Here is a 16,364-nt window from a genome sequence, read left to right on the forward strand (position 1 = left end):
ATTCATATTTTAACACAAGTTTGCTCCCCGCGCCAGGCGATAGCCCCTCCGGCACGCCGTGCTGGCAGCAGAGGTGCTGGAGCCCTCGTCACATTCTTACACATGAAGTTGTTTGTTATAACATGTGCAAACCCTCTGTTTGCGCTAAATAACTGCATCTTTGTATCGCGAGAAGTTATTGTTTTGTAGACTGGAATAATTTAAAGTTTCATGTTGAATTCACTCAGCTGGTCTCTACCGGCGTTTACTTGTCTGACTTTGTCTTTTTTCCCTTTCTTTTGCAGGGGAGATCACCATAAAGAACTATGACCCCCACACCCAGAGGATTTCTCACATTCCCTTCACAAACCATGGATTGCTTTTCTTCATAGCATCATGCATGCCTTTAAATCGGAGCTGGACTGCGGCAGAGATTTCATCTTCTTGCGTTTGAATTTGGTCATCCTTTTGTAAATAAAATCGGTCAACACTGGATGTGCTGGATCTTGTTTTTTCCCCGCTGATGAAACATTAACTATGTATCCATGCAGGCTGAACATACTTGGATACATATAAACATTAGCCCAAGTAAGGAAGTCCAGGACGGGATAGTCTCAGAGAAACTGCCAGTCCCTGAAGAGCCATGGCCTCTGTATGGAAGAGACTACAGCGTGTGGGGAAGCATGCTTCCAAGTTTCAGTTTGTGGCTTCCTATCAGGAGCTAATGGTAGAATGCACAAAGAAATGGTGAGTTTACTGGTGATAAATGCAGTTTACTGGTGATAAATGGCACCCTCAGTGCTGTCATTGGAACACTGAAAACTGTATGCCTCTGTTTGTGCTGGAATGCTGAGCTCACACACACACACACACACACACCATTTCTTAGATGCATTACGTTCTTGTTTTTCTTTTTTTTTTAACCAGTGATGAGGTTTTAGTGAGTCAGGCTTCCCTTAAACAGATTTCAGGGGGTTTCATATTCTTAATTTGCTTCTGTTGAACCCACTAGATCCACCCAGTGGCACCACCAATGGGGTTCTTGGGTGGGGCAATTGCCACCCTTATAAATTTGCAGTTTTATAGCCTTCATGTATTTTATAAACATTAATTTTAAGAGGGTAGAGAACACGATTCAGTTAATTGCAACATACACTTTAGAATTTTTATGAGATTTTGTCCTTGTAGTGTCTTGAACTGCAATAAGCTGACCTTAAACCTTTCTGAAGATTGAATGAAAGATATGGGGGCTCAAATTGAGACTTGAGTTGTGCTTAATTTGCACACACTTGTAACTTGACATTGGCTCACCCATAAGATTTAATTTGAGCTAGATTTTTGAACAACTTTGTTCACTTAAATGAAGTCTTTTTCCCCGTAGTATGATAATTGAATTTATATGAAAAGGCATGTTTCATCGACACAATCTGTAATATCCAACAATATTTTAGCCTAATAGTTTAATGTGTGGAGTTCGGCACAGAGAGGTGGATAAGCTTTTGGTTTTGCTATCAAAGGTAGAGATGAAATGAGGTGGTAGAAGCTGTGTGCTGCACGTCTGCCTGCAGCCTTGTGTCCTGTAGTGAGGGAGAAGCTGAGGCTTGTAAAGAAAGATGTGGCCTGCAGACAAGGATTCTCAAGTGGCGTGCTGTAGGCGTGACTAACACAGCTCCACAGAGCTTCGACCTGGGACAGATGTTAACGTGTTGGAGGAAGGAATGAGAAAAATGTACATGTCTTACCAGAGCAAAGGGGTGGGTGGCCTCAGTGCCCAATCAGTACTACATGTTGTTTTGCCATTGAAGAGGGGTTTGGAAATGGTAGAAGATATCAGGAATGTTTCTGCACAATCATGTGCTTACATGTACTTATTTAGATTTTTTTTGTATTGCCTTAAAATTCATGTTTTACAGCAACAGGAGTTCTCTTCTGACTTTGTTAAAAGTTTGGTTGTGTTGAGGCAAAATCAGATTTTTTTCATCTAAGTTGGTGTTTATTGTTACAACTTTAACCAAAATGCCTTAATGTTTTGATTTACAGCATATTTGAGGAGAAGTGATTTAGAAACTGTTGGAGGTGCCGGGTTTGGGCCTTTAACTTATAGCAGTAAAGACTTTCCATCTGCTGAGGCGGGAAGCAGTCCCTAGAGCTCAAAAAGGTCTCGGATCCTCAAGTGAATGTTAAAACCTCACATACTGTAAACATTTAATCAGCAATTGGACCTCTCTTTCCTATTTGTTAGGGAAGCACACTTCACAAAATTTGTTCGACTCATTATTGAAGCCATTAAATGGTTAATACTCTGTTTACGATCCCCCATCCCCTCAGCGCGCACACCATCGACATAAAAATATGGACATAGCCTGCCCATTCCTCTGCAGGGGGGCAAGTTGAAGCCAAAAATGGAAGGTTCCCACCACTGATGTTTTTGGGCAAGTCACACCCAGGCAATCCAAAATTTGAAAAGAGGTGGAGCTGAGGGTGGGGCTGTTACATTTAGAGCAGGGTTGGAACAAATGTAACCAATGTAGCTACTAGCTAACTTAGCTAACCCAAGAAACTAAGAAAGGCTCTGGGTAGCGGGGTTGCCCGCTCGCATGACCGAGTGGCTTCCATGCAAGGTTGTAGTCATTCTGGTTGCCTGTGGAGATCTAGTATGGACTGAGACTGTTAAATTACAAGCAGAGCCAGATCACTGGCAGTTAACTGGGCAAAACAATTTTACTTGGTTACGTTAACAGCAATTGACCAGTTAACTATGTAAAGAAAAATTGGTTGGTACATCCCCACTATTTTTAAAGCAAGATGCAAATTGAGCAGAAAAAGGTTGCACTAAGTGTTCTATAAATTACAGAGGGATGTATCAAATAACAAAGCTATTTGTCTATTTTTTTCTTTCTGATCCAATTTGTGACTGAAAACCGTGATCCGATCTGAACCGAGAGTTTTCTAATCCGTTGCACTACTATTATTTGTGGATATAAAACATCCACGTTGCAAGTCAGTGGTAGAGTCATGTGGCTGTTATGCAGTCTGAGGCGAGATGTCCAAACATCAGGAAATAAAACTCCAAAACCTGCTGTCTGAAGCTCAGCTGGGATGTGGGCTAGGGTTGTCACGGTGTGAAAATTTAACCTCACGGTTTTCGGTATTATCGCAGTATTTTTTTAAGCGTGTTACATTTTCATACAACTAAATAAACCCTGTATATTAGGAAAATATTGTCCTCAGTTTGTGTCTAAATTTAGCCTAAAATGTGTTATTTTGTAATTATGTTTATTTGTTTACATTTTTCCCCTTTAGTCCTTAACATACCAATATCTGCCCATAACTTCTTACATTTTGTCTGTTTGATGTCATCATTTTAAAAATATTAGATCAGATAATACTCAGTACTCAAGTAGCCTTCTAATCAGATACTTTTTTACCCTTGCTTGAGTAATAACCCCTATGTCAGGAAAATATTGTCCTTGGTTTGTGTCCTTCCAGTGAGCTTTGCAGATTTGGGAAAATGTCATCAGGCAGTAATCATTGTTAAATTCATAATTATTCTCGGATGGAGACCAACTCTTATCTGCCCCTGGGAGCCCCGTAATGCATAGCGTCATTTCAATATGGGGGTGTCCGCGACACGGTTTATATGCAGGTAGCGGGGCTGTGGCTGCTTTATATAGCGACTCGTTGCATTCTCCCTCAACCCAAATCCTCGGATCATGCAATTTAGCTAAAACGCTAACGTTAGCTTGCCTTGCGTTGACTGTAGAGTTGTGGGTGATGGTCACGCAGATGTGTCATGAGATTTGAAGCGTTGCTGCCTTTCACAGACACTTTTTCTGCACGTGCTGCAAACAGGATAGCCGTCTTCTATCAGCTGCCCCTCGGCATTCTTCAAATATCCAAGAAATGCCCGTACTTCCCACTTTGTCTTCTTTGAGGGATAATAAATGTCCTGAGCGCTGCATTCTCCTCCTTTGGCCATTATTTCAGCTTTAGCTTCAAGAAAGTTTTGGTTGTAAACAACAAAGTGCGCATGTGCCGCCGGCAACTTCAGCAGATGATACGGTGGCTGGTAAGGGTCACCGCGCCTACACCGCAGCCACGGTAACCCACCAAGATAATATAGTTTTTTAAAAACAAGACGGTTATTATTATTGTCAACTTTCTTACCGGGGTTTACGCTACACCGGTTACCGTGACAACCATAATGTGGGCAGCTTTTAGGTCTGAGAAATGGTGCACTGGTATACTGAAAAACCTGCAACAAGGAGCCAACATTCTAAAGCTTTTCTGTGTTTATATTCTGTCTAAATATGGCAGACCACTAATAGATCTATTGTTTTTTGAAGTCAGACATTATGACAATTATTAAAACATCCTTGAGTAAAAACACAGAATTCCAACTTTTTTCTGTTATTTGCACAAATCCTGTAAGTAATGAAAATAATGCAAATATGCATTGTTCCAGGCTGGTGCTGGTGGTGGACTAATAGCTCTCTGTGTTAGTGGAACTGACCAGCGTGTGTCAGGCTGTGACATGCTGTTTTCGGCTGAGCATGTGTTCATCATGGCAAGTGTCCATAACCCGCCGCCAAAGAAAAAAAAAAGTCTTGCCAACTTGTCTGACGTGGCTCTTCATTCTATCCAGATTCAGAGGCTTTGACAGATTGAGTGTAAGTTTGGCACTAGGAGATAGTTTCATGGCCAGGTGATTGTACAGAGGCTTCAGTTCTGCAGGAATTTGGGATTTTATTGCCTGTGAGTCACTGGAGAAATGCAAGCAGGCAACTGTTAATCTCCAGCCCTGTCATAGTTGTGATTTCTGCTGTCAGTTTCCCAAGAGCTGTGAGGAAGTTTGTTGGGGGGAGTTTGCTCCAAAGCAAATCATCAATGCTATATTTTGTGTCTTATGTCTGGCTGAGGTTTTACTTTTCCTTCTTGTTTAAGCTGAAGTAAGCTGAGTTTCTGTTAGGATGTGGATGTCCTGATTTTATGATTCTGTTTCTTCTCTGGCTTATGTGTCTGTGTCTTTTAGCATCTTGCTGCTATTACTTTATTAGGTTCTAACTTCATTTTACTCTGACACTCCTGTGCACTTATGTTTGTAATTTTTCATATGTACTTCCAATCATCACTAAGTCATTATTAGGAGATATTCCAACAGCTTCAGATTGATACCAAGACTATACGATCAGACGAAGTCGCATTTTATTTTTAGTTTACTTGAACTTAAACTTTCTACCAGAGATCAAACTCTCACATTCCTCGTAGTGGGGTTTAGAAAAGTTAAAAGATGGATGAATGAATGCAAGCGACACTAGCTTCATTAAGTTCAGTTATGACCCCCACATACTCAGTGGTGAGGTGATTAGCAAACCGTTTCTGTTTCTAAGCATCAACATTCCTTATAAAACACATTTTTATATAAACTCACTTCCAGGCTCCTAGCAGCTTTTCTTTGCTGTTCATCAATTATTATTTCTTGTGACTTACTTGGTCAAGTAGAAGTTGAAGTGCAACTCCGAATCCACAATGGAGGCATCAGCAACTCAGAATGGCAGTGGGACAGTTTACTGGTGTGCTTCGCGGCATGTCGGTTCACACTGGGAGAGCCTTGTGGAGTGGTTTTTCCATCAATTTCTTCGCTGGACTCGCAAGATCAAAAAATCCCTCTAGACTTCAAAGGTCACATGCCATCCACCATTAAACCAAGAAAAAGATCATGTTTGATATCACTGATTGGTGTCCTATATAATGTTTGTGCCTCTACATTGCCAGGATTAAAGCCATAAAAAACGCATCAAAAGATGCTGGATGTAAATAAGCTGTTAGGCCACATGTATTGACGTAATCTACCGTATTTTCCGGACTATAAGTCGCTACCTTTTTCCCACGCTTTGAACCATGCGGCTTATAATGAGGTGCAGCTTTACTGAAGATTTTCCTTCACCTGCCACTAGGGGCGCTTTAGCAGAAAGTGAAACAGATGGAAGTCAAAAGTGGGAATCGAAGAAAGTGCTCATTTTAATTTAGCACATGAAAGCAGCCGGCACGACGGAGAATTGTTTTCAAATCCATACCCCCTCATCATGGAAACTACACGTATGAGTTCATATGATGCCGCATTTAAGTTGAAGGCCATCGATCTGGCAGTAAAGGAGGCAAACAGTGCTGCCGTACGTAAGCTTGGCATGAATGAATCCATGGTTCAGCGCTGGAGACGGCAGCAGGAAGAACTTATTGAAGCCAGCTTCACCCGGGGATGATGACAGCAACACGGACAGCGACACTGACATCGCCACAGAAAAGGTATGTGACGAAGCTCTTCTGAGGCTGTTCAGCTCCGACACTGAAGAAGAGGACTTTAATGGCTTTAGTGCGCAAGAGGAAGATGAGAGCGAATGACTTTTTCTGGTAGGCAAGTGTGTTTTATTTACTAACCAGGCATGTTTTGTGTGCAGTTTTTATTTTCTAATCATCCAGGGCTTATTAATGCTGTGTCAGCGTTGTTCTTTTCTTCTAAACATGCAAATTACCGGTAATAACGTGTCAGTTCCGTTTTTATTTTATAACCATCCAGAAATATGAATGCTATCAGTGCTGTTGTCTTTCCTAAACTTGCAGGGACGTTCACCCGTGTTTAAAATTCATTTTATTGAATTAAAACAACAACGAAAAACCTCCATGTAGCGTCTTTCTGTCCAATTATCTTATGTTATGGCCATACATGCGCCGTGCACCGGAAACCTGCATGTGGCTGCTGCGCCGTGGCTTGTATTGTGGTGTGGTGTGTGTGTGTAGAAAACCTTTTTTTTTTGTTGGTGCAGCTTATATTGAGGTGTGCTCTATAGTCCGTAAATTACGGTATGTAGATAAGAAATTGCATCTCTGCAATTGTCTTATTTTAAAAATTACCAGGCGTTATACAATGAAGCCGTGTGTCATTTCCTGTCTAGCCCTAAGTTAACTGTGGAAATTGACGCAAATTGAACACAAACAGGTTCACGAAACACACACCCTTTCCCTCGGGTATCTTCCTTCTGCCATCCTAATCTGCCAGAAATGGAAACCAGCATTGCCAGATGAAACAAAAGAGCGCTAAACACCAGTTGCCATTTTCTAGGTCCAAATGTCTTTTGTTGTCCGTCACTTCAAATGATACTTTTTTTCACTTTAGTACTCTGGTTTGTCCTAAAGTTGAAATGGTTGCAGCCAGCTGTCTCTCCCCTTTGGGATGGTTTTATGTAGTTTCACATTCTTTACAAAACAAAGATAATATGGTGTTTTATTAAGAAATAACAATTGTAAAAAAACAGTTAGGTTGTAATAAACAAGAATTTATTAACAAAACTGCTGATGTCTTTCCAAAACTTATGTGTGAAAGCAGAATAGATTTGGCGTAATGTGACGTCATCAGCAGACACGACCCTGAGCAGATCTGGTACCGACACCATCACTACAGAATCTCCTCTCCCCTAGTGTAACTGCTTCTTTAGATTTATGGCGGTTCTTTCCTCCTGAAGGAAGGATTTGAAGTTCGCTGAAATTACAGCCATTTTCCCTCAGCTTTTCTCAGTGTCTGGTTTAATGACGTCACTTTTGAATATCGATATAATATTGCAGGAAAAAAATCATGATATATTATCGTATCGATAATTTCAATACACAGCTTTTGAATATCGATATATTGCTGGAAAACATATCATGATATATTGCCATATCGATATTTTCTTATAGCCCTAATGTGCAGTGGTCTCTAGTAGGAATGAATGCTTTGTAATAGGGCTGCAACAAAGAATCGATAAAAAAATGCGTTGGTAATGCATTTTGTCATGGATTCGTTGTGTTGTGCAACTTTTTTTTTGTGTCGCGCAACCTTTATTTAACAGTCAGTGTGCGCAGCTCATGTGTAGAGGCGCCCCCTGTGGCTGCAGATACTCCTGCTCACTGAGAGGGTTCAGGCGAGCACTGTGTGTGTGAAGAAGAGAATAGGGAGGGGCACGAGAGACATCACCTCTGGGTCTCCCAAATGAAACAGACAAACACATTCTCACTCTCAGCGCGTCAAAAACAAACGCTTGGTCAGCCACCCTCCGCGTCAAAACCATGACGCCAAAAGTGCCCTTTTTCATCATTTATGTACGAAAAGGGGGGTTTCTCCTTTCTGACTGCGGATCCTAATGCAGCGTAAAACTGACGCGATGGATGTCCGCTGCTGCGGCACCGAACCAGCACATTTAACTGCACCTAAACGTTTTGCTATTTATAACCTTCCTCTCACCCTCATCCTAACCTTAATCCTCTTGCTGACAAAAACGTTACTCTCACAGTGACCAAGTGTTTGTTTCCCATGCATTATGACTGTGAATTTTTGTATTTGCTGCCCAGGCTAGGGGAACGTTAGAACATACCATCTGGCGAGGGGGAAGTTACAAATACCCTCTACTTCTAACCTCCACCTTGGTAGTTGAAACCTCCCCCTCACGTTGGCTCGGTCCAAACCAAACTAATTTTATGTGGGAAACAAACACTTGGTCACTGTAGGGTAACGTGCTAAGCCTGAGTCATGCTTCTCCATCAGCTCCAAAAGGGAGGCATGCACAGACGGAGCTGTTTTGCCCTCTTACTTCTCCGTCTCCTGGGGAGTGCTGCAAAGCAATTCCCTACCAGGACAACAGAGGGCGTAGCGCTGTTCTGTGGTATCCTGTCATGTATCCGGTCCAAGATAGTGTGTTTATATTGTGTTTTTTGTAGTTAAGAGACTTTTTAACACAGACAAATTTGTCTCTCATTCTTCTCCACCTTTTCATGCGCTCGCCACCTCTAAACCCATGTTTCCTGCCATTTCCGTCCACAAATAAAACGCTTTCACTCACTCCTCCAGTCATGGGGGAATTAAACATTCATATTTTTAGAGTTTTTTCGCAAGGTAATCTTCAAGCTTCTCCTTGTCTGCCGCTAGATATCCTTGGCTCTGTTAATGTTTTTGAGGGCTCATTGGGGGCGGTGTAGACGACAGCGGTGCCCTGACCAATCACAAGCTTGCGTTCTCCGTCTCGACTGACGAATGTTTAGAAAAGAGAGCTCGACTCCGTCCTTGTGGGGGCTCTCCAGCAGGCCCGCAAGGACGGATAATGGCGTTGCGTGTCTCCGCACTGACACAGACGCAGAAGCATGACTCAGGCTTTAGCTAGAAAGATGGTTAAGGTTAGGATAAGGGTGAGGGGAAGGGGAAAGGGAATGTTAAATAACAAGAGGATAAGGTTCGGGTACGGTACAATGAGCTTGTTTGGTGCCCCGGCTGCGGACATCCCATCGCGTCAGTTTTACGCTGCACTGGGATCTGCTGTCAGAAAAGGGAAAACCCCCTTTTTGTTTATAAGTGATAAAAAAAGGCACTTTTGGCATCAGGGGTGTGATGCGGAGGGTGGCTGACCAAGCGTTTGTTTTTGACATGCTGGGAGTGACAGACAGGGGGTGGGAGGGTGTGAATCAACTGTTTGAGATGAATGAAGTCAATCACACCTTGATGTTCTTCTATATAATGCACATTTAATTCATAATATTATAAATACCGGGGGGCGCTCAAGGGATGTCTTGCCTGGGGAGTAATTCCATGTAGAACCGCCACTGCTCACGATCAATTGAGGTTGTGAAACTAAGAATGAAGCATGTAATTCACAAACGTGCCTATCTGTGAACATTTTTTTATCTGGATTATTGCCAAACCATACATAATAAAAATTGTATTTTCCGGACTATAAGTTGCACTTTTTTCATAGTCTGGCTGGTCCTGCGACTTATATACCAAATTATGTAACTCATTTTCACTTACAACTGCTAGATGGCCCTCTAGGCCTTTGTACCGGTATGTACTACACCTGTTCTCCACTAACAGTTAAGTATTTAAATAATAGCTTACAATAAAGAAAGACTAAAGAATACAAACTCCCCCGAAAAGAATAGCATATTCTGATTATAAGCTCCAAGTAGTGAAATATGCAGCAGAAAACGGTAATCGAGCAGCAGAAAGAAAGTTTGGAGTGAGCAAGAAACTTGTGAGGGACTGGCAAAAAGCGGAGGTCACGCTTATTGCAATGAAAAAACAAAAAAAGCTAATCGTGGGCTAAATGTTAGATGGCCACAGCTGGAGGAACAAGTTCACAAATGGGTGCTTGAACAACGGGCTGCTGGAAAAGGCATCAACGGTGCAGCTACTTCTCCACACCCAGGTAGTTGCCAAGGCAATGAATATCAACGACTTTGCAGGAGGTCCTTCTTGGTGTTACTACTTCATTCAACGCAACCAGCTCTCTATCAGAGCACAGACAACAGTGTCCCAAAAACTGCCAGCGGACTTCCAAGCCAAGGTTGATGGTTTCCATGAGTTTGTTGAAAGGCAAATAACTGAGCACAACATGACACTGGATCATATTATCAACATGGACACGGCTCCCCTCACATTTGACATCCCCATGGGCCGAAGTGTTGCAGAAAAAGGGCAAAAGAGTGTGAATATTGTGACAAGCGTCCGCGTGGTTTCTTTAGATCATGCAAACCCCTGCTCGTGATGGACAGCATGCGAGCACATATCACGCCACAGTTCAGAGATAAATTAAAAGCTTTCAACTCCATACCTGCCATCACCCCTGGAGGTTTAACTAAAGTTCTCCAGCCACTTGACATCTCAGTGAACCGGAGCTTTAAGGCAGTCTTGCGCAACCTGTGGAAGCAGTGGATGATCATGAAGAGCACTGCTTTACGGCAACCGGGAGGATGCGCCACACAACATTCCTGGAATTCATCATAAGGATCGACAAAGCGTGGGCTTCAGTGACAATTGAGACCATCCTGTCGGGGTTCAGGAAGGCCGGAATAATTGGAACTGGGACTGATGGAGAGTCTGACGACAGTCATGCAGAAGAACAGTTGCTTCGTCTTCCTCCAGAGTTGGCCGAGTTGTTCAGAAGTGACACAGAGGATGAAGAATTCAATGGATTTTTGTGATTTGGAGTGAGATGGAGAGTTTGGTAAACTTGTTATATTCTGTATGCTACAGTTATCCGAACAACTTTTGATATGTCAGACACAATTCAGTTTGTTGTTTATGTCTTGTGCAGCTGAATAACAAATGTTGCATCAGCATACCGCTGATGCAACAGCTGGTTTTTTATTCTGTTATTGTTACTTGTCTTGCAATGTGAAAGGCTTGGTCTCAGATTTTTTTTTTTTAAATTTCCACCAAAAATGCGACTTCTAGTCCAGTGTGACTTATATATGGTTTTTTATTCTTCATCATTATACATTTTATGGCTGATGCAACTTATGCTCCGGAGCGACTTATAGTCCGGAAAATACGGTATGTCACCATTACATTTTTAGCAGTAAAATTTCCAGTAGCTTACTACTGAACATGTTAATGAAATACATATGGTTTTACAGATCATAGTTTAATTATGGATATATTTAGGTGATAGCATGTTGTTTTTTACGTTATTGAACTCTTTTCTAATCATGTTTTGTTGTTAAATTAAGTAAAGGAAGGAGAGAAAAGTGTTGCCCTAGCAGTTTTTAATTAAGTAATTTAGTTAGTGGGATATGTGGCTCTTTTTAATCTGTAAACCACTTTGAGTTAAATTTTTTGTAAAAGTGCTTTATAGATAAAGTTTGATTTGATTTGATTTAAATCTTTTATTTAAATTTAATGTTTAATCCAATTAATCGAGTCAAGACCCCATCCGATTCACTGATGATCAAAATAATCGTTTGTTGCAGCCCTACTTTGTAGGGCAGTTTTAAGGCGAGGCCGAGGCTCAGGCTGAGGCCTTTCCCCGGAGCTAGCTCTGCAGTCACGTGGGTCTGATGCTTATTAATTATTCAGAATTTTAGGCGTTTAATACACTTAAATAGAAGAGTGACAAAAAAATTCACCCCCCTCAGAGTTGTCTTGAGTGTAAAATAGTTCTATTAAACCAAAGCATGTTTTGGAACCAGGCTGTAAACATGTTTATTTCTGCTGTGAAATTGGTATTTTTAACATGGGAGTCAATGAGGATTTGCTCGCTTCTGACACCAGCCCCTAGCGGATGAGAGTGGAACAGCAATTTTTGTCACTTCCTGTTTTGCTTCATATCCAGACCCGAATTATGGGGGCTTGATATAAACTCAGCAATCCTGCAATTTGTAAACAGTAACTATGCCCCTCATTAGTTTTTTTGGAAAGCAAAACACTGACAACCCCCAGCAGGCTGAGAATGATATCTGTTTCAGTGTAACTTTCTTTTCAACATGACTGAGATATTAGACTGTCATTTTTTCATTGTAGAATTCTTACATATTGCTCCTTTAAAGACACATTCCTGAACTTTGCGGATATATGCTCTCTATTACCTTCTCAAGGGTTGCTGCGTAATGTCACTGTCGTGAAATCGAATCTCTTTGTTGTGCATAAGAGGCATGTTTACTGGCTGTTTTCCAACTCGTGGGCCCCAACAAACACATTATGCGGCATTTCAGCATTGAATAAAGTTTCATCAGGACTGTATAACAACTTTATCTCCGACCAAACACAATAATGGTCAAATCATTTATTACTTACCTATCCGTTAGCAGCATGGCTAGGTCAGAGTCCGTAGTACATGCTGGTCTTTCAAGAAGCCGGCCCAGTATTAATTCTGGTCTTTACTCTTGCTCTGTTACACTCTTTTTCCTTTCCTAGATTCTTTTGATAAGGGATTTCTAGCTTTTTTTGGTGGATCTGCCATTGCTCAAGTCTACCACAGACATATATACATGGACCTCCCATGGACTGGCGCTGCTGTAGTGGCCAGTCGCCCTTTTAGATGGGTCTCTATTAGCCCCAGTGCATTCATTTCTACTAAAGAAGGTGCTACCCAACTAAAAACACATTATATCAAGGGTTTTCACAAAATCAGAGACAAGTTGCTCACTCTTCATTGAATTTGAACTTTTCTACAGTCACTGCTTTGGAGAGTGAGACCCATCCAATATGGCGGCGAAGCTGTTACTCGATCCAGCGCCCGATAAGGCATTTACGTATTCATGTATTTTGGGTCTACATCTACTGTATGTGATACTGCTGTAAAGCAACACGCAGTCAGTACTTCTGACAGTGGACCGCGGGTCAAAAATGATATAGTGCGGTAAATGGATGTGGGACCCCATAACACTATCACAGCTCTGAAAATGAACATAACAGATGATAGCATGCCGCCAAAATAAATAAAAAATACATTATTTAAGGTGTAAAAGTTGTGGAATCGGTTTTATGAATTGGCTTCTGCGCGGGTTTTCAATAAACCTAAATATTTGTGTGATGATCAATGCTGATGTTCTGTTTTCAACAGTGTTGCAGCCATAAACAGCACCAAAAAAATGGGCATAGTTGCTCTCTCTGCATAGACTGTTGATGGTTTATCCCTTGGGTCCATGTGGCAAGGGTGAGGAGAGAGCACCACCTCACCCCTGCCACGTGGACCTCAAGGGATAAACCATCAATCCTGCTCAATGGTCAACTTTCCTTGCGGGGTCACCCATAAAGACAGTAGGAGGGTTAAAATGTGAACTTTTATCTTTTATGCTTTACATCATCAGAAAACATACAGCCATGCTATTAGCCATCAAACTAGATTCCTTTTTCATTAAAAATACACGAATATGATAGAAACTTGCAAAATGAACACAGATCATAATATGAAGTCTAGTGCGCTCTGTAGAGTAACTCTCTCTCTCTCTCTCTCTCTCTCTCTCTCTCTCTCTCTCTCTCTCTCTCTCTGTGTGTGTGTTTGTGTTTCTGCTTTATTTGCTAAACCTTTACTTAATGCATTTCTATTAAGTCTTTACTAGGTGTGTTATGAGAGGGCAGCCATGACAGCTATGTAGTAAATGTTCTACCTGACATCTGTTCATCTGGAATAGGAACCTGTTCTCACCTGTTCTCTCACCATAATTGGCCACATTTGACATAAAGTCAGTCTGTCTCGGCTGTTAAGCTCTCAGCAATAACTGCCTCTGTTTCAAGAAAATAACTGGAATTTGCTCAAAACAAACCAGGTTATTTACTCAGTGTGACATGCTCCTACTTCAAAAAATACCATCTTGACTTTGTCAGCTGCTATTTGGGAATAGAAAAGAATTGGAGCATGTTAAATTGCTTTAGTTTCAGTCAAAACCACTTCCTATGTTAGTAAAAGTTGATGCATAAATAACTGGATCCAAGTGGACACTGGGTCAAACACCACACTTAAGCTGCTACTAGTCCTTTTCAAGTGAATTCATGTTGATAAGAAATTATACATTTAGCTTTAAAAGTGTGTAGTAGCCTTGAAATGGCTTACGTTATCACTCTGTAAGCTCTTCCTCTTTCAGTAGGAGAGGATTCGTGAATATTCTAGTCCCTCCTCGCAGACATATCTGCTATTCAGCACTTCTGCTACGTTTCAACATCTGCAGGACTGACTACTACACTAATAATCCAATGGCAAGAATGGATCATGGCAGCTAAATTTCTCTCACTTGGCTCAAGACCCAGGATGTGACACAAGGGATTCTGGGTATTGTGCAATCAGAGGAAGCAGGATGAAGAGGAGGCAGATGTGTTCAGACTGGTGTTTCTTGGTGTTTTAATTAAATGTGTGTGAAAAACAAATGACTACAGCAACATGGTTACTGAAACTTTAAAAGGCTGGTGGTAGGAAAAGGTTTATTTAAAAATAAAACCTGTAGTAAACTTCACGTGATCTGGTTTTTGCAGGTTTCATTTTGTATCCAAACCAAAAATATCAACTCAGACTGTGATGAACAACACAAACAAGACAAAGGAAGCAGCAGTAGCTAATGAGGTAGAGCGGGTTGTCCAGTAATTGGAATGTTGCAGATTCGATCCCGGCTCCGGCCAGAGAAAGCTCCTATTGTGTCCTTGGAAAGGACACTTAACTGTGCCTGCTTGTGGTGGTCGGAGGGACCAGCAGTGCCAACGCCCGGCTCGACTCTGCCAGCGCCCTCCAGGGCAGCCATGGCCACACCGTAGCTCATCCCCACCAGCGTGTGGATGTGTGTGTGAATGGGTGACTGACTGTGTTGTGAAGCGCCTTGTGGGGTTGTAGAACCCTTTAAGGACAGGCCGCCAGCATATTTTATAAAATTTGTCTTTGAAGAGATAAAGATGAAGCCCGCAGAAGCTGGTTAGAGTTAGTGTTGTTGCCTCACATTAAGGAGGTTGCTGGTTCAACACCCCTTCTGCCCCCCCTTTTTCCTGGTTCACAAAAGGGTAACTAGTGACAGAAGTGTGTGTGTGTGTGTGAGAGAGAGAGAGTGATAGACTTAAAAATCAGGCCCATTTTTACCTTATCGCTATCAACCAGTGTACCTCTTTAGTGGATTTAAAGTTGGGCACATCGGAGGACAGCCCAGTGCTGCTGTCAATTTTTAAACGTATATTTATATTTTTAAAAAAACACCTGCTTAATAAATACTTGAAAACATTTTTCATATTTAATAACACTCAGTTTATTGATTAACTTAGCCATATATCGGGCCATATTTACAGTTTTTTATTTATCAGCATCAGCCGATGTCGGTACAGGATCGGCTCGGAGTCCTTCGACTGCCGATGACGTCACATTACTGCAACTCTACTCGGCTTTCACGCATACGTTTTGGAAAGACATCAGCAGTTTTGTTAATAAATTCTTATTTGTTAACACCTAAATGTTTTCTTTATAATTGTAATTAGTTAATGAAACACCATATTATCTTTGTTTTGTAAAGAATGTGAAACTGCATAAAACCAACATCGGACTGACAAAAATAGAACAGTTCTTATTTGTGAAGCCATATCTGTTTGTATTAATGTGGAGTTCGTCTGTATATTTCTTTAGTTGTTATCTAAATACATTCTTTGACTCAAAATATTGTTTGGTGTCTTTCAATAAAGTTCTTATATTTTATTTTGCTCCATTTCATCAACATCAAGAGCGTTTGAGGGTCACCGTTTATCATTTGCTTATATTTTACATTTCTTTAGAAATTTAAACATATTTTCTCCAAAAACTGTTGATTTTTGGACTACAGGACTACAACCGCTAAGACTACCACCGCAAATGTGTTCTGACCAATCAAAATCATAACGTGATAACGTCACTTCCGTAAGCTTCATGTTCAGCCAATCAACTACTTTGACGTCATCGGCAGTCGAAGGACCCTGAGCCGATCCTGCACCCGAGCAGATCCTGTACCGACACCGATATACCTCCTAAAGCTCATTTAAAGTCAGGCACATCCTCAGGCAGCCTGGTGCTGATGCAGAATTTAAATGTGTATTTATGTTCCTGAATAACATCTGCATAATAAATATACAAAAAATTATG

At 41.3% G+C, this 16,364-nt stretch overlaps 1 protein-coding gene across 10 annotated transcripts in view; it reads left to right on the forward strand.

Annotated features, from left to right (window-relative positions):
• ehbp1 (EH domain binding protein 1) overlaps positions 1-16,364 on the forward strand; it is a 225,295-nt gene that overhangs the window by 34,671 nt on the left and 174,260 nt on the right. For all 10 annotated transcript variants that reach the window (XM_070542571.1, XM_054750382.2, XM_015944984.3 and 7 more), the window contains one exon: positions 285-726. In XM_070542571.1, coding sequence (XP_070398672.1) covers positions 623-726 — 104 coding nt within the window. In that variant the 5' untranslated portion in view covers positions 285-622. The remainder of the gene's footprint in view (positions 1-284; positions 727-16,364) is intronic.

The sequence above is a fragment of the Nothobranchius furzeri genome, chromosome 12 (genome assembly GCF_043380555.1).
Source record: "Nothobranchius furzeri strain GRZ-AD chromosome 12, NfurGRZ-RIMD1, whole genome shotgun sequence".
Taxonomy (NCBI): Eukaryota; Metazoa; Chordata; class Actinopteri; order Cyprinodontiformes; family Nothobranchiidae; genus Nothobranchius; species Nothobranchius furzeri.